The sequence below is a fragment of the Vulpes vulpes genome, chromosome 7 (assembly GCF_048418805.1).
Source record: "Vulpes vulpes isolate BD-2025 chromosome 7, VulVul3, whole genome shotgun sequence".
In the NCBI taxonomy this organism is placed as follows: Eukaryota; Metazoa; Chordata; class Mammalia; order Carnivora; family Canidae; genus Vulpes; species Vulpes vulpes.
This window is the reverse complement of record NC_132786.1, coordinates 26,222,797-26,242,508: the sequence shown is the minus strand read 5'-3', so window position 1 is coordinate 26,242,508 and position 19,712 is coordinate 26,222,797. Positions and strand designations below refer to the sequence as shown.

The following is a 19,712-nucleotide window of genomic DNA, read 5'->3' as shown; positions in this document are numbered from 1 at the left end:
CTTTAATCATTCTGAAAATCTGTTTTCTGTTATCTCAATATGTGTTTGCTGGATTATTATGTTTCAGATAAGGGAAGTGTTACACTAATAATACCACCATCTCCTTATATTTTTAACTAATTTGCTCTTGTACAAAAAGATGATTTGTTCTCAGCTCCCCCAGGCAAAATTAGGGGTCTGTAATCACTCATATCAGTAGTCTTCACTCATAAATTTATGTGAGCTACCAACCTCAGTTAACCAGATTTTACTATATGTCTGAGTAAAATGTATAGGTAAATAATAAAGAGTTTATCATTATTTGGAACTCTGCTTTTATTTTTCCACAGGAACAAATCAGGTCTAGGTTTCTTTTTTTCTTTTTCTTTTTAAGATTTTATTTATTTATTCATGAGAGACAGAGAGAGAGACACACACAGAGACACAGGCAGAGGGAGAAGCAGGCTCCATGCAGGGAACCCGAGTGGGACTTGATCCCAGGATTCCAGGATCACGCTCTGGGCTGAAGGCAGGTGCCAAACCACTGAGCCACCCAGGGATCCCCAGTTTCTAGGTGTCCAGCAAGCCCAATCAAGTATTCTTAAAATTAACTCTTTTTTTTAAAAAAAAGATTTTATTTATTTATGAGAGAGAGAGAGAGAGAGAGAGAGAGAGAGGCAGAGACACAGGCAGAGGGAGAAGCAGGCTCCACACAGGGAGCCCGATGTGGGACTCAATCCCGGGTCCCCAGGACCACATCCTGGGCTGAAGGCGCTAAACCGCTGAGCCACCCCGGCTTCCCAAAATTAACTCTTAATACTTAGTAAAGCACTAAGTATTATTTGAGCCCAGCCTAAAAAAATATAGCTTATCACATGATTTTTATATTCCAATTATAGATGTAAAAATAGAACAAGCCTCTAATCTGCAGAAGCTCTGGTGATCTAGACTGTGGGGTATGTGGGTAGGTGGGTGGGAGGAGGGTATATGTAAATGTCTTTAAAACTATAAAAGTGAGGATACCTCTCAGTGAATCATTTATTCTCCAGTGTTCTGTATTTAAGAACAAAGGTAATTTGCATTCACTCATTATTCTTTAGCTCATGGATTGTCTGTTGAAAATCCGTGTTTGTGAGGGTGACTTGCCTTTTGTAGCCCAAAGCCTGCTTATTCTTCCCTTTGACTTTCCGCAATGGAGGGCAGCAAGGTGAGTCTGTCTCTGCTCTGGAGTTCCTGCCACTGCCTCCCCCTTTAGGCCAGCTTCCCTGACTCCATCCCTGGAGAGGCCCCAGAACCCCTACTTGCCTTGCCTCAGGGGAGTATGCATTCAGGAAATGGGCTGAGTGAGTGGACAACAGCTGGTAGCAAAAGAATGGACCTCCAGGGGCTTTTTAAAAAGCCATGAATTCAGCTCTTGTATTTGTTGAACACACAGTAAAAACCAGGTTTGGGAGCAGGGCTAGATAGTGATTAGGTGAGGAGCCGAGTTCTCCTTTTGGCCACTGTCTTCTCTTTGGTCTTGTAGTCCATTTCCTGCTTTGCTCTTTAGTTTTGTTTTTTTTTTTTTTTTTTTTTTTAAATTTATTTATGATAGTCACACAGAGAGAGAGAGAGAAGCAGAGACACAGGCAGAGGGAGAAGCAGGCTCCATGCACCGGGAGCCCGATGTGGGATTCGATCCCGGGTCTCCAGGATCGCGCCCTGGGCCAAAGGCAGGCGCCAAACCGCTGCGCCACCCAGGGATCCCTGCTCTTTAGTTTTGATGCTGTTTTTTAATGGCTTTCTGTTACCTTGTTTATCTCCTGGCTGTTTTTGGTCTCTCACTACTCTTGAGAGGCCCTCTGTCCCAATTTCCCTTGGTGCTGTTACTGATTTTGAATATGTAACCTATTAGCTTGTCAAGATAGTAGGGGCTAGTTATAGGGGAATTGTAAATTCCCGCCCATCAATTGGGCCATCCTCTTCTCAAACAGGAGTGTTTTTTTCTGCTTGTTCATAGGCAGGCATGTGCCAGTAATCTTTTTAAAGGGAAAGATGCTACACATGATAAAATTTGAATATCTCTATTTATAACCATGTAAATGGAAGGAATGGATGGTTTTATTTTTGGTGTTTCAGCAATACAAATTTCTTAGTTTTAGTGGAATAATGGAGTATATTTGAATGAACTACAATAACAAGGAAAATATTAGTGGAATAACAATTCCTTGATAAGTCTTGTGATTATTTCATTAACAACTCATTTGTACTTCAAAGCACAAAAGGTATATTCATGGAAAAAATATGAATGTGAGTCCTTGGTTTTTTGATTGCATAGATGTAGAAATAATTATAGAATAAAAAGTGCACTTATGTACATATATGTATATATGTATATTTGTCTGTGTGCTTGTTATCAGTTTCTATGGCTGCTGTAACAAAGTACTGCAGTGTGGTAGCTTAAAACAACAGGAATTTATTCTCTTACAGTTCTAGAGGCCAAAAGTCTGAATGAGTTTTAGTGGCTAAAATGATGGTGCCAGCAAGGTAGTGGTTCCTCTAGAAACTAGGGAAGATCAGTTTTCTTGCTATTTCCAGCCTCTAGAACTGCCATTTCTCACATTCCTTACAAGGGGCATTTGGACCCTTCACTGCTCTAATAACATAGCACTGTTTCTCTCATTCTTGCTTTCCTCTGACTTTCTTCTTTTTTGTATCAAACCTTGGCCCACCTGAGTAATCCAGAATAGTTTCCTTATATCAAGAAACTTAATCACGTCTTCAAAGTATTTGCCATATCAGGCTGCATTCACAGATAGCAGGGATTAGAACGTGGATATGCTGGCCTGTTGCAGTGAACATACATGTTTGTGTCTGTTTAAAATTCTCTGGGTCCTCTGAGCCAGTCTATAAGCAAGTGCACCCTAGTAGCAATGAACATACTCAATCACCCAAAGTCCAGTTCTTGTATCCAAATACTAAATAATATTCTTCACTGAAAGGGACTTTTTTTTTTTAAAGAAACAGCTGATTGTAGGGAGAAGCCTGGAATGTCCTGTTGTACCAGAAAATAAAGTGGTACTCATGGAATAGTGGAGATATGTCCAAAAAAACAGAGGTCAGGTAGAAATTCCACTGGCCAAAACCAGGCAATCTGAGCTTTGAAGTAAATAATGAAAGTAGATTACAGCCCACCGAATAAAATAGTAAATTCAGCCTTTACTGATAAAAATAAATTTATAGGTTGAAAATTTGATGAGGAGCAGGGTATTTACATATTTTCTAAGTATTTTTCTACAGCATAATAATTACAAAGAGAAAAAGTTGAGATTGTCAGTGGAAAAGCCTGGCAGATCAAAGTGAATAAGATTAATAAGTAAGTGGGACAAGTTAAATTTGTGCGCCCTGGAGGATGGATGCAAAGAGCAGAATGGCATCACTTCTATGATATTCATATGGAAGATGCATAGTGTGAATTTAATCATGAGGAAATATAAAGACAAACCCAAGGTGAAGAACATTCTACAAAATAACTGGATAGTAATTTTCAAAAAGTATCATAGCTAGGAAAATTAAGGAATAAAATGTAATGTAATAGTGGGGTCTAATGGCCAGTTGGTAGTTCTAAATTTCACTGTATGAGGACCTGGTTAGCTACTTACTAGTGGACCCTTGATTTAATTAGGTAGGTCTTTCTTGAGCTGATTACATTCTGCAGAGAAAGCTCTTTATCTATTTGCCTGCCTGCAGGGTAGACTCTAGGGTGCAGCCAGCATTTTACAGCCTGGGTGGGAGAAGAAGACTAAGCATCTTAACGTTTAGCAAATAAATCCCCATTGCCACTATAGTATCTTGTGTCATTTGTGCCTGGTGTCCCTCAGCCGGAGGTGTTCTTCAAAAAAATGTCTCTAGTGAATGCAACTCCATTCTTTTGCCTGGGTTTGCCTGGGTTACCCCCATTGAAGTGGGGGTAAGGAACTGGGGAGCTGATAGTTCTTTTTTACTAATCCTCCTTGTTTTAGCCACTCCTCTCTCCACCTTCCCCTCCCCTTAGGCTGTGAATACTGTGTGGTGTGACTTTGGTTCTGTTCTCTCTTGACAGAATGTAAGGTACTTGTTATACTAAATAACTTCTTTTTTGCTCTTAGCTCTTTCAGCCTTCCCCAATGTGGTAGTCGTCTAGGTTGCCATAGTAAGGTACCTCAGAGTGGGTGGTTTAGACAGTCACAGATTTGGAGGCTAGAATCTGGGATGGGGTGTCAGCAGGGCTGGTTTCTTCTGAAAGCCTCTCTCCTTGGCTTGCTGATGGCTGGCTTCTCCTTGTGCCTTCATATGGTCCTAATCTCCTCTTCTTATAAGAACACCAGTCATATTGAATTAGCATCCACCTTAATGATCTAATTTTTATTTTAACTTAATTACCCCTTTAAAGACAGTCTCCAAATAAAGTCACATCTAAGGCACTGGACTTCAACATATCAATTTTAGGGGACACAGTTCACCCCATAGCACCTACCTAATTGACTGTTGCCTTTTGCAGCATTAGCACTCAGCCCTGCCTGCATGTAAGATGGCATGCACAATGCCTTGTATCCACAGGCCTGATTTCTGCTGGGCAGTGGGAGCAGATGAGATTGGAGGATCAAGTATGAAGTGTGAATGTTGGAACCAAGTATTTGTTCTTAATGAGTTCTGAAATACTGTTTTTAAAATAAAATACTTTATTTTAGCTTTTAATCATCCCTGGCTTAAAGCATTTCTAATACTCAGCTCTAACTGACTAGGAGGCTCTCATATCCTCTGAACCCCACGGTGAAATTGAAATGATAAGGAAATGAAAGAACATACAACACCCTCCTCAAACTCTGCTCTCAGCCCCTATTCCACCCTTCTCTTCCTCTGGCCGCATCCATCTCCTCCCAAATCAAACTGCTTTTACATCTAAAATTTGCTTGCTGCTTTCGGCTTCTCCTCTTGATGTTTTGTAGCTAGACAATTAGAATTATTTTACATCATGTGTTTCTCATGTGTCTAAGATCGGTGATTCAGCAACATCCCGAGAGTTGGGTAATGTAATAGAAAATTCTTTGCAAATTTGAAAAGCTATATAAAAAGTAAGATTGAGATTTTATTTGTCCTGTCCATGTAACAGTGGACTCGCATCTTTAAATGCTGGGCCTGTTTTGATAATCATGTCATTGTAATGTTATCACAGGGGATTTGTGTTATTCCTCCTTAATGTAATATTTGTGAAGGTGGCTCAGAAGTATGAAGAATCTTTGTGCTTCAGAATTTGAAGGGATTTTAGAGATAAATATGAATAACATTCTTTATCAACAGAGAAGCTAAAGTCCAAAGATAAGCGTTAGTGTGGGATTGAGTGGAAATTCCTGGTGGGATTAAAGTCTAGATCATCTAACAGTCCATTTGCTAATGTTACTTCATATCCCATACTTCTTAATGCAATTTATGTTTCTAAATGACTGATAAAAATAAAAGATCTATTTTATTCAATTAGTAATACAGAGGGAAATGTGGACTGAATTATATGGGGCTTCCTTCAAGTTGCTCATTTCAAATACGATTTTTCAGAGACCTGCAAAAATTATTGTAGAGATGGGTACTTGTTTATAACACTTGGCATGGGAATAAAGTGTATATATATATTGATATATATAATTTTATATATATATAAAATTAATGTAGGTAGAATGAATTTTATTTCACTAGGCAAGGTGGAGGAATGTTAATGCTTTGATTCAGGTTTGAAAGTTGGGTTTTAGGATCCCTCATAATTGTCATAGTGTAGGGTGCTTTATCAGAGTGGAACCTTTTAGTGTATTTAATTCTGGGTAAAGCATCCCTTTAAAAAATATTTCTCTTCTCTACAGTCTGAATATACTTCGAACACCACTTTACTTCCAAACTGTAGTACAGATGTGCTCTGTGAACTGGAGTCAGCATCTCCCAGGAACTTTTTTTAGGAATGCAGAGTCTCAGGAATCTCAGGCACCACCCTGGACCGGACCTGCTTAATCTATATATTAACAAGATTCCCACATGATTCATATATACAAGAAAGGATGAAAAACATTGGTCTAGGACAGTGGCTCACAAAATTCAATCCCTGAAGCACCAGCATTCACACTGCCTGCAGCATTATTAGAAAATGCAAATTCTCAGGCCAAACATCCAGACCGACTGACACAGAAACTCTGGGTGAATCCAAAGTACATGTTTTAACAAGGCCTGTTGATGATGCTAATTCATGCTGAAGTTTGAGAGCTTCTCTAGAGCAATGTGTTTGCACCAGTTTGAGTGTGATTTACGATGAGATACACATTTTACATCATGCTCTGACACACATACACGCACACACACACATGTTCATGTGCACATGCACACAGTAACTTAGAAATTTTATAAAGCAATGCTTATCTTACTGCAATAGTAAGATATCATAGTCTGGTATTTTCAGTTTTATTTTTTTAAATATATATGTGTGTATAAATTTATTTATATAAAAACCTGATCGGGTCATTAATGGGTGATGAGATGCACATTGAGGAACAATGCTATTGAAGCAGAGCCTCTTCTTTTTTATTTGTTTTCTTTTATTTCATTTCATTATAAGTCTACTCTTTAATCCCCATCATGTATTTCCCCGGTCCCACCACCCACCTCCTCTGTGGTAGCCATCACTTTGTTCTCTATAGTAAAAAGCAAGGTCTCTTCTTTTGTGCCATCGCCCTTTTCGGCAGTCTGGTAATGCTCTGGATGTCTTGTCAGAATAATGCTTTCTAAGTACATTTAATAATATACGTGGAGCTTCAGGAAAACCAGTGATAGTATTTAACAGATGTTTAATGATTTATATTTAACAAAATATTAAACAAATTTGTGATATGGTAATACATTTCTTTATTCATAATTAAATTTAGTGGTGGATCTAGTAGCTACTGTCATTTCAAAGTAGGGATGAATGTAAATTGTGTTTTAAGATATCTGCAGTAACCATTATGGTGTGAAAATGGTTGTGATTTCCATTGGTAACAAAGTTGCAGCTACTGATAATAATACTGTGGTTCATTGCATACATTCATATTTGAAAAAAAATGCTATATTTCAGCTTAAGATAAGTGAAAATAAAGATGGAATTTTTTTTCCCACTTCAGGAACTTCAGGTTTCCAGAATTCTATTGATAGGCCATTATGGAACTGAGGTTAAGAACCCTTAAGGGCTGAAGAGGAATGTTCCTTTAGAGAACAATTTTCAGGCTTTAAATTGAAACTGTGCCAAAAAATTATCTTTCTGTAATTTCTTAAAACTGGTACTTCATTGATGGTATCTTTTCTTGTTTTTTAGAACCATAGTAATGGATTTTGTCTTTAGGATTTTCTTTTCTGTTGTTTTACTGAGACCTTAAGAGGTCACCTGGAAGCACAAATCCAAGCTATTGATAATGTCCCTTCTCCAGTCTCCCTGGTCTCAGTACATGGACCCAGTTGCTTAGGCCAAATTCCTGAGAGTCATGGGTTCTGGATTCATGATTTGAATCCACAATTTATAACCTTGGACAAGTAACTTACCCACTCGTTGCTTCTTTCTGTATGTGGGGTGATAGTAGTGCCCACCTCACAGGATGGTTCTGAGTGTTAAATGAGATACCCCATGTATTGCATTAGCGTCACCCAGTCCAAGCTTGTTCTGCTGGCCACATGACAGACCAGTAAGTTAAGGGCAAGATGTTGGGGCAAGGAAAGCACTTCTATTCAGAAAACCAGTGAACTGATGGTAGACTAGGACTATTGTCCCAAAGAACCATCTCCCCAGGTGTGAGATTTGAGATTTTTTATGTTAGGAAGAGGGGGAAGTGGGAGAGGGTTGGAGTCCAGAGGTGACTGATGTCTCTAGATATCTGAAGGAGGTTGTGTAACTTCTTTGTCCTTGGTCAGTTGATCTTTGCATACAGAAATCTGGTCCTGTCATTCTGTAAATCTTGAACAGAGAATAGTAATTTTTGTACATACTTTCTTATCTCCCTGGGTGAGGTAGATTTTGGATGGAAAACAGTTTTTGCAAATCTTAGCTGTAACATGCCCATGTGCAGGTTACAGTAAGCAGAAGTTTCTAAGCTGTAGGTCACAGTATCAAGGGAAATAGAAGCAATATGGACATGAGAAGTTTCTCTCTGCTGCATCAGAGCAGTGATTTGCCAGGACTAAGTGATTAGCAAATGTTACTCATTATAATTATCCCTGATTTCTCCTTTTCTCTCATTCCTTAAATCCCAATTTATCAGAAAATTTATGTAGAATCTACTTACAAAATATATTTAAAATTCATCTACTTCAGCCAATGTTCTACTCTAAGCCTCCATAGTCTACTCTAAGCCTCCATAGCCTCATTGTTCTACTCTAAGCCTCCATGGTCTCTAACTTGGACTCCTAACTGTTGCCTGCTTCCTCTTGATGCATTTCAGTCCATTTTCCTATAACAATCAATATTCTTTTAAAAGCTTAAATGAATGATTTTTAAAAAAATGTTAGTGAATCACTGTATATTACAAACCCTTTACTGGCTTCCCAGTAAACCTTTCTTTGACCTACACACCTTGTGTATTTGGTGCCTGTCTCCTCTCTACTGTTACTTTCTGCTGTGTTATTGTCCTGGCCAATCACTAAAGTTTCCCATTTACCCACTATTTACCCACTATTCTGTAGTCACGTTGGCTTTTCAATCATTCCAGTAGTCTAACCCTTTCATGCTTAAGGTCATCCTGTATGACCCTCCCTCTGCTTAGATGGAGGTTTCTGGCCCTCCCCAGCCTCTCATTGTTCTCATCTCTGCAAGCATTCATTCCTCAGAAAGCCTTCCTTAACCACTCTACCTAAATTAGGGCACCATATTCCTCTTCTACCAGTCTGAAGCTCCCCAAATACATCAAAATGTTGCTATTTCCTCTGTGCTGGGGAAAAGGATGATTAAGATCCTGTAATTATCAAGCATGTAACTCCAAGAGGAGCATGCACCTTTACCAAAAAGATAAATTTTACACATTATGAACATTAAGTGATAGTAGAGCTATTTTAAGAAATAAATTGTTATCTCAAAATTGTACAACTGGCTTTTTGATATTGGTATTAAAGAACAAAGAGAAGCCTGCTCATTGAACTGGTCTGCAGTAGCGTGATAGAGTGAATCAGAACTTCATCATGGGCCTTCTCACTACTGTCAATCATTTCTGCTCCAAAGAATATAATAGAAATAATAAAATTTCCCTCTTTGAAGTAATTTCCTGGTTGCCAATAAAACCCTTTGTGTTTCTCTCAAAGTGAATGGTCAAGTATGCTACTTAGACATGAGAAAGGAAGGTGTCTCATGACTGGAAGGGTGGAAGCCAGTGAGGGCAGTGTCTGGATCCTGATTGATTTTTGAATTTGGGGTAAAGTGGCAGAAGAATGGCTCCCTGACTGAACTAGGTCAGGTTTCTCTGTGTTTTCCAGCTTCTGCCTTGTTACTGATTTTTAATTTATCCTGGGCCAGAGAAAGGAGGCATTTCTGATTCTTGGCAGTTGCCTAAAGCAGCCAGGAAGAAGGTCATAGGAATTCAGAACCATGATGTGAACCACTTTCACTGTTACCATTGTAGTCTTTCAAATAGAGGACTTGAAGGAATTTCAAAGAACAATGGGACAGATGCTTAAATTTAGGACAATTAGTGGGATGCCTGGGTGGCTCAGTGGTTAAGCATCTGCCTTCAGCTCAGGGCGTGATCCCAGTTTGGGGATCCTACATCAGGCTTCCTGCGAGGAGCGTGCTTCTCCCTCTCTCTCTATGTCTTTGCCTCCCTCTGTGTCTCTCATGAATAAATAAATAAAATTTTTAAAATAAATAAATTTAGGACAATTAGTATAAAGATTTTTTTTTAATTTTTATTTATTTATGATAGTCACAGAGAGAGAGAGAGAGAGAGAGAGAGAGAGAGGCAGAGACATAGGCAGAGGGAGAAGCAGGCTCCATCACCAGGAGCCCGACGTGGGATTCGATTCCGGGTCTCCAGGATCGCGCCCTGGGCCAAAGGCAGGCGTTAAACCACTGCACCACCCAGGGATCCCTAGGACAACTAGTATAAATGGGATGACTGGCACTTCTGCTCTATGCCCCATGTTTGGCTGAATGGTGTTCCTTATTATAAAAAATATGGTCTCTTTCTGGGGAAAGACTACTTTTTGTTGGCATATTTTAGTAGAACCCATGCACAAATATTCCTGCTATGTGCTGTGGGGTAATGGTAATCATTTGGAAAATGATGCATCTAAAAATAAAATACAGTTTTCTAATTACAGAGAAGTAACATGAATTTAATTAAAAAAATTCCAGCAACCCGCAGCTGATCTCATATTCAATGGTGAAAAGCCAAAAGCTTTTTCTTTAAGAGTAGGAACAGACAAGGATGCCAACTCTTGTCACTTTTATTCAACATAGTATTGGAAGTCTTAGCTGCAGCATATAGTCAAGAAAAAGACATAAAAGGCATCCAGATTGGTAAGGAAGAAGTAACACATCACTGTTTGCAGATGACATAGTATTACATATAGAAAACCTAAAGAGTCCACTAAAAAACTATTAGTACTGATAAGTGAATTCAGTAAAGTCGCAGGATACAAAATTAATATACAAACATCTGTACAGTAATAATGAACTAACAGAAAGAAATTAGGAAAATGATCCTATTTACAATAATATAAAAAAGAATAAAATACTTAGGAATAAATTTAACCAAGGAGGTGAAAGACCTGTACTGAAAACTAGAAGACATTGTTGAAAGAAACTGAAGATGACACAAATAAATGAAAAGATATATTGCAGTTATGGACTGGAAGAATTAATGTTGTTAAAATATCTATACTAACCCAAAACAGTCTACAGATGCAGTGCAATCCCTATCAAAATACCAATAGTACTTTTCATAGAACTGGAACAAACAATCCTTAAATTTATATGGAACCATAAAGGACCCTGAATGGCCAAAGCAGTTTTGAGATGGAAGCACAAAGTCAGAGGTATCACAATCCAGATTTCAGAATATACTTCAAAGCTATGTATGTTACTCAAAACAGTATTGTCTGGGCACAAAAATAGACATGTACATCAATTGCACAGGGTAGATAGCTCAGAAGTAAACCCACACTTGTATGATCAATAAATCTATGATAAAGGAGGTAATACACTGGGGAAAACAGTCTTTTTAATAAATAGTATTGGGGCAACTGGACCACTTTTCTTACACCATACACAAAAATAAACTCAAAATGGATGAAAGACCAAAATATAAGACCTAGAACCAAAAAACTCATGAAGGAAAACATAGGCGGTCAACTCTCAGACGTTGCCTTTAGCAATATTTTTCTGGGTCTGTCTTCTCAGGCAAGGGAGACAAAAGCAAAAACCAACTATTGAGACATAAAAAGCTTCTGCACAGCAAAAGAAATGAACAAAACAAAAAGGAAAGCTACTGAAAGGGAGAAGATATTTGCAAATGACATATCTGATAAGGGGTTAATATCCAAAGAAACTCATCCAACTCAACTTGAAAAAAAAAAACAAATAATCGATTAAAAATTGGGCAAAGCACCTAAATAGACATTTTTCCAAAAGAAGACAGATGGCCAAGAGACACATGAACCTATGTTCAACATCACTCATCAGAGAAATGTGAATTACAATCACGAGATATCACCTCATACAGTCAGAATGACTAATGACTATTATCAAAAAGACAAGAAATAACAGTGTTGATGAGAATGTGAAGAAAAGGGAACCCTCATGCACTGTTGGTGGGAATGTAAATTGGTACAGCTACTATGAAAAACTGGAGGTTCCTCAAAAGATTAAAAATAGAAGTAGTGTGTAATCCAGGAATTCCACTTCTGGAAGAAGAGAACAGAAACACTGATTTGAAAAGATATATGCACCCTTGTGTTTATTGCAGTGTTACTTCCAATAGCCAAGATATGGAAGCAACCCAAGTACCCATCCACAGATGAATGGATTAATAAGATGTGGTATATATGTACGAGGGAATGATACTCAGCCATAGAAAAAATGGAAAGCTTGCCATTTATGATAACATGGATGGACCTAGAATGTATTATGTAAGTGAAATAAGTAAGAAAGACAAATACCATATGATTTCACTTATATATAGAATCTAAAAAAACAAATCAGTGAACAAACATACTCAGAAATACAGATGAGTGCAGAGAACATAAATGTAGAGAACAAACTGGTGGTTGCTAGAGAGGTGGGGGCTGGGAGGATGGTAGGTGAAGGGGGTTAGGAGGTCAAACTTCCAAATAAGTAAGTCACAAGAATAAAAATTACAGAATAGGGAATATAGTCAATATTGTTGGAATAACTTTGTATGGTGACAGGTGGTAATGACATTTATGGTGATGAGCATTTTGTATCACTATTGTATACCTGAAACTAATATGTTGTATATCAACTATATACTTCAATTAAAAAAAATATTGTACCATAGTTCTGCTCCCCATGAAGCCAGAGTTTTTGTATTTTTCTTATTCCCCTATATATGTATGGGAATTTTTCTCTATAATTGCAATCTTGAATTGATCATCTTGTATTTTGCTTTTTGTTGTGTTCTATTTTTCATGTTTCATTTTTAATGGTTGTGTAGAATTCTGTCAAGTAGATATGTCATTATTGCCTAAACATTCTCTTGTGTTTGGTTTGCTTTATGATGTATTTTTTATGATATATTTTAAATGATGTTCTTGTTATGTTTTAATTTTGCAGGCAGAGACATTTGTTTGGGTTAACAATGCATCAGCGCATTCCCAGAGTGTTGCCAAGGCCAAATATGAATTTTTATTTGGCAGATCTGAAGAGAAACCTCCAAATACTAGTAAGTGTTTCCTGACTCTCCCCCTTCAGGTAACAGATGTGAAGTGCTACTGAAATTTCAAATATCAGAAACTGAGAATTCTTCAAACCAAGAACTCATTTGAAATTACCCAGAACAGGCTACAAGAATCACATCCTGTATTTCTTAGAAAGATTGTTTTGAAGAATAATTAAAGTGAGGAGGTTTCAAAGGGGTAGGAAGGCAGCAATGAGGGTGGAGAAATACTCAGTAGGTGATAAAGGGGTTATCAGTGTGTTTGGGAGTTAGCTCGGAAGGGATGTTGCTTGTAATTAGGAGCCTGGGCTCTGGAGCTAGACGTACTGCATTTGAACTCCATCCTTGTAGTTTATGAGGTTCGTGACTTTCAGTAGGCTGATCTGTTGGTGTGTCAGTGCTATCACCTGTAAAATGGGATTATACATGTTATAAAGACAAAAGTTACATATGTCTCCGAGTTCTCTTAAGGTTTTAAGTATATTGACCTTTATGAAGATCTTAGAGCCATGTGTGGCATGTAATAAGTGCTATGAAAGTGTTTGCTGATGTTATTATTTATTGTAATCCTCATCCTCATTTCCCTGACCTTTGAAGGTGGGATTTAGATGTACAGTCCTGACTTTCCCCGATTTTATCACTGTCTGACACTGATTTTTGTTTTGGGTAGTCAAGGATTCTGACCTAATATAGCTGTTGTTTAGTTGAAAAAATATTAAATAATAACTGCATTTTTTACTTACATGTTAGATAGGATTATGTAATGGACCCCATAATATTTGGGGATAGCAAGAATGTAGTGCACATGCAGCTGTTTAATAATTTCTTTTATCTTAATAATGAATACTTATTAGATATTTCAATAGCTGAGGACTCTAATGAAGTATAAATCAGCTTGATTATTTTTTAAAAATCGTTCTGCTTTCATTAAAGTTCTCGAATTTCTATTTATCATTCAGCATAAATACCTAACTATTCTGGGTTTGAGGTTGGGGCACTTAATCATCTATTCACTATTTCTCAGACAGGGAATACTGATTCACCCAAGACTATTTAAAAGTCCTTGACATAGCCTTATCTTTGCTTGTCACATTGTGATTTTGTGCTGATTAAGCTTTTTTTGGACTTTGATAAAAAGTTATTTTTACTTCGCTATGTAGAGATAGTATCAAATGTCTACATAGTTCTCTGACTTGGTGGGTGAGTTTGGTTCTTCCTTATTCAGGTTTTGAGTATACCTGTATACCTGAGGCAAATCAAAATGAAATTTTAATGACATTTTAAACCTATTTTTATTGGCCTTGGTAAAAATGTTAGTATTATTTGTTTCTAGTGTGAAAGTATGCATGCATTTATTGAATAGATATATTTAAAGAACACTTATTATGTGTAGTCACTTGTACTTGACACTGTGAGGGGCAAAGAAGTTAGAATTCTTTGCCTTTAGGAGCTTTTCCTTTGGTCAGGGAGTAACATTTCTGTAAGTGACTAGAGGGAGGGAATGATTACTGTCAGCTGTGACTTCATGAAGCAAGTAGAAGTTGGACTCTTTTGTAAAGGATGACTAGTGTTCTGATTAGTAGGACGTCTGGGGAGGGCATTTCAGATTGGAAGGGATGATATGAGTAAGGGTATGGTGGTAGAAAATAAAAATTGTTTGAAGGACGGGAAAGAGACTAGCCTGGTTGGTTAACAAAGCATATCAGTAAGAGAGAAGTTTAGCAAGATAATCATTTAAAAAGGGGCAAAACCATGTAGGGCCTTCTACGGCAAGGTAAAGAGTTTGAATTTTATCCAGGTGTGCAAATGAAAGTGGCAAATCTAGATGAATTGATCTGGAAATTGGAATAGAGTAGCAGAAGCTGTTGCTTACCACAGGAGGGTTGTAAGATCATTTTCATATCTTTATGTATCTTTTCATATCTTTACAAAATTTATGGCGTATTTTTTTCATTTCAAAAACACTATTGAAGTTTTTTACATAGACTAGTCATCTGTCATCCAAACACTGCCCAAATTTAGAAGACTGTAGGGTAAGGTAGTAGAGAGAATAGGACAGTGTTTTATTTGAATTTGATTGATGGACATACCTCTTTCCACAAAGATTTTTTTTTCCTTAAAAAAAAGTGAATTTAATAAGTGATTTAGACTAGGTGCTTCAGAAACAGCCTGCTGGAGAAATGGACGCATCCCCAGTCATACTCTGGTGTCGTCGCTTGAGGGGTAGAGCCCTAGTAATGACATTTTCAGATCAGGCACAGTCACTTGGTTTGTGATCCCCAGTCAGGCCCAAGGAAAGTGGTGCTGCTACAACAAGAGAAGGCTTAGACTTTGCCATTGAGCAGGGATTTAACAGGAGTTGTAGGTGGGAGGTTCCAGGGAAAACAAGTCAAGATTATTTGCCAACTGTAGCTTACCGCGGGGATTTTGAATAAATGAAAGGCTTAGGGTGTTGGATGGGATACAGGAGAACATGTGAATAGTGGGAAGAATCCTTTGGCTTGAAATTAAGATCTAGATTCTCGTTATCTGCCCATCAGTATAGTGAAAGGAAACAGATAACTGTGCTTCTCTGGTTTCTGTGTTCCCTCTGCTTCCTGGAGCTGCAGCTTTCAGGAGCTTCTCAAGGGCTAGAGCAGTGGTTGGTACTTGTTGAGAGGCTCTGAGCTATGTGTGACACGAGTTGTGATGTGACTTAATGAGGCTGTGAGCTACCAGAGGTAGGTTCCCCTCTTCCATTCCAATCAGCTGTTGGAATATGTGTGAGCTGCATTGAACTTCAAGGAGATAAAAAGAGGTATCATAGGAGCCTCACCTGGGTTAGCCATAAGGCCTATATTAATTAGTGTTTGGGTGGCAGTGCCTTTCAGTTTTCCCCTGTAGGTTGCCACACTTTGATGACCAGCACGGCTTTTCTAAACTAGTCAAATAACATATAGTTTAACAGGAGGGTGGCTTCATTTTGGGAAAGCATATTTTTTTATGTGTTTGTAAGGCAGTATCAAATGACCATGGTTGGTTGGTCTTTCTTTTGGTCACAATCTGGAAGGAAAAAATATTTGAGAAAGTCTTTGAAGAAAACTAAGACTCTGTTCCTTAACTTATAGGGAGAAAAGGGACTTATGGAAGTGTGTGAGGAAGTAAAAGGGCCTATAGGATGCTAGAAGGGGAGTCAACTTCTTATATTAACTCTTAGAAGTTGACAGAATCTTACTCCTGTATTCTTTATTGATCTATAGACTTTTTAAGGTAAGTAGGCAAAGAAATGCACCTCAGAAATCTTAAAGAACTTGCCCATGGATACATAGTTTAGATGCTTTAGAATGAGATGGAGATCAGAGAGGAGGTGAGGGGCCTGGGGATTGATATTGGTTTTCCAGAGCTCTGAGGGGGGAAACATCACTCACATGGAATGAAATCCAAGGCTGCAGTACAGATGGGGTAGAGATCCAGGTGTATCTTCACATGATATCTAGAAATGGACACAAAACTGGTGTTCGACTGTTAACCTTAAAAGTAAAAGAGCCTCTTAACTTTACTAGCAAATCAGCTTATTCAGGAATAGTAGAGCGATTGCAGTTTGGGACATGCAAACTATGGTAAAACAGCAGATCAAAGGAGAGGAACCTTACTTTATAGAGAGAAAGGAAGTTGGAAGGGGCTGCTTTTAACAAAAGTCTATTGGAAGACAGTGAGAGTTTAAGGTGGTGACATTTCTCATTGGTTGAGTTGTGGCACTATTGGCTGAGCTTATTGCTGGCCAATGAGAAATTCTTCCTTTTTCCCACTGGAATCACGAAGTAAGCTTTTTCCTGTTGTGAAACCACAGTGCCTCCCTTCATGTTGAGGTCTGCAGTTGGCCAGTGGTAGAGCATGAGAGCTCCCCTGTTGGTCTCCCCACTCCATTCAGACTGGGGAAAACCCACAAATTATTCCCAAAGTAAATGCAAAGCCACTGAGAAATCATTTCACAGCTCAGGACATAGAAAACTCATATTAATAAATAAGTCCATAATCCATAACATTGATCAACTCACAATAAAATGGTATAAATTGCAAAAAGGAAGGAACTTGCATGGAAGGAAGGGAAGTCCCTAGATGCACAACAAATAGGGAATCAAGACCCAAAGAACTAGAGGCAGTAGAATATTTTGAAATTGTAAAATTGGTTTGTTTAAAAGATAAAAGAGGGGAAAGAAACCATTATGATGAAAGAACAAAGTATGAAGTAGAGAACACATATTTGAACATGAACCAAATACAACATTACAGAAAATAAAAAAAATATGTAGATAGGGGAATAAAAAAAATTCCACAATGTGGGATTAGGTGCACATTATTAAGTTTACATTTGGTGGGGGCTGATGAACTCTTTTTTGAAGCCCGCATCCCCCCTGCTTATCGAATGTTATCTATAGAGAAGTGAAAAGAAGGAGAAGAGAAGAACATCTGTAATTCCCAGCAATATGGTCTCATTTTGGTAAAGTTCTCGTTTTTTCTAAAGATTTTATTTACTTATTCATGAGACACAGAAAGAGAGAGGCAGAGACACAGGCAGAAGGGGAAGCAGGTTCCATGCAGGGAGCCCGATGTGGGACTCGATCCCAGGACTCCAGGATCAAGCCCTGAGACAAAGGCAGACGCTCAACCACTGAGCCACCCAGGTGCCCCAGTTCTGATTTTTTTGTTTGTATGTTCCATACCCTAGAGTGCACTAATGTTTCTTCTTTTCTTGTTTCTTCCTTGTTCAGTAAATATATGAGTGGTTACTCTGTAGCAGACATTGTTATAGGTTTTGGGACTAGAGTAATGAGCAAAATTATCCAAATGATATGTGTGTATAATCTGAAACCTATAACTTTTACCCAGTCATGCATGGCCAGAAACGAGAGTCACCTTCTGTACCACTCTCCATTCCCTTCCTTGAGGCATGCTGCCAACATGGGTCTCCCAATCTCTCTCTAAACCCTGGGAGCCCTACCCCTCACTGTTCCAAGTGAGGACCCCACCACAGTCTCCTCCAGTTATTCTTCCCAGTGGCAGTGATTGCTGTTTTGACTCATTATTGCTTTTTTATTCAACTTTTTTTCTTTTCCTTTTTAAAAAAGCTTTTAGTGTAATTGCCTCATAGATAATATGCTTACATCTGTATTTCTTATCTACTTGAAACGTATTATTAAAAAATATTAATTCTATAATATGAAAAATCAGAAATTTGGCTCATATTATATTCTACCCATCCCCCGTAACAAAAGTTGTGTTTTTATTATTTACTTGGTTACAAATATTAATATTTCAAACTTTGTTTCTTCAGCCATCCGTTCTAAAAAGTCATCTCACAACCTTCTATAAAATGAGAATGCAGCACCTCTGCATTTCCCCTTCTGTCTCCCCCTTCCCCATGCTAAGCCTCCATCCAGCTCACCTTTACTTCTACAGGAACTGATGGCACAATCTTCTGTTCTGTAATATGACAAAATCTTTTGTGTTTTGCTACACATTGACTCTAAGAATTTAAAACCAGCACCAGCATTAGCAGAATGTTAACATGGTTGGATCTGATGTGAAACAGAAGTAGATCCTGCGTTAGCTGCCTGCCGTTCATGGGGTTGGATCTGATGTGAAACAGAAGTAGATCTTGTGTCGACAGCCTGCCGTTCATGGGTATACAGTTGACCAGAGCAGGAGGGAGAAAAGAGTGAGGGGCGGGGCCAACAGATTGTTATAGTTTATTCATCAGTTGTTATGTCTTCACTTTATCACTAGGTATATCTGTATTATTTGTAATAGGTCATTCATTTTCATCTTGAACAATCCTTAGAACCTTCTGACAACTTGTGCTAATTTGTGCCAAAAGTTTTCTAGGCCTTTATCCAGCTGTTCTACTTAGATTTTAACAGAATTTTTTAAAAAAGATTTTATTTATTCATGAGAGACACAGAGAGAGGCAGAGACACAGGCAGAGGTAGAAGCAGGCTCCCTGTGGGGAGCCCGATGAGGGACTCGATCCCAGGACCTGGGATCACGCCCTGAGCCAAAGGCAGATGCTCAACCACTGAGCCACTCAGGCGTCCCTAACGGAATTTTTTTGTTTGTTTGTTTGTTTATTGCATTCTTGATTAGATGTACTTACTACTTCTTGGATTCCACATTTCATTCTTGGAATCTTTTTTTTTTTTTTTTTTTTTTTTTTGCTGGAGTATATCCTTTAACCTTTAGTAATACTTTTGGAGAAGTTCTGGGATTGGTAATATTTCTCAGCTTTGTATGTCAGAAAATGACTATCCTGTTTTTATGCTTTGTTGTTTTTTTCCAGAGTGAATGTCTAGGTTCCTTTAAAAAGTCTGATGTTACTGCTTCACTTTCTGTTGCACCCATTGGTACTGATGTCATTCTGATGCTTGCTCCTTTATATGCCATCTGCTCTTTCTCTTTGGAAACTTTTAAGTGTTCTTTTTACCACTGTCCTCTGATGTGTCAGGAGGCGTGAATCTTTCATTGTACTTTCTACATGACACCTGTTGAGCTCTTTCAGTTGTATTTTTCTGTAGCTCTGGAAACATTTGTTCTATTTTTTCTTTTTTTATTCCCTCTCCACTTTTTTGATGGTTTTTACTTCAAAATTCCTGTTACAAAAAAAAAATCCTATTACATGGATGTTGTTTTGCTAGGATTTGGTTAATGGTCAGTGTCTCTTATTTTTTCTCTATTTTAAAATATTACCTTATATTCTTTCTAATAAAATTTGAAAATTTTACTTTGAAATTTTTTATCAAAAATTTTACTTTGATAATTATATTTATAATTTCAAAAGCTGTTTCTCATTCT

At 38.0% G+C, this 19,712-nt stretch overlaps 1 protein-coding gene across 8 annotated transcripts in view; it reads left to right on the top strand.

Annotated features, from left to right (window-relative positions):
• Positions 1-19,712, top strand: part of PSD3 (pleckstrin and Sec7 domain containing 3) — a 577,475-nt gene that overhangs the window by 125,116 nt on the left and 432,647 nt on the right. For all 8 annotated transcript variants that reach the window (XM_072763297.1, XM_072763299.1, XM_072763306.1 and 5 more), the window contains exon 2: positions 12,782-12,890. In XM_072763297.1, coding sequence (XP_072619398.1) covers positions 12,782-12,890 — 109 coding nt within the window. The remainder of the gene's footprint in view (positions 1-12,781; positions 12,891-19,712) is intronic.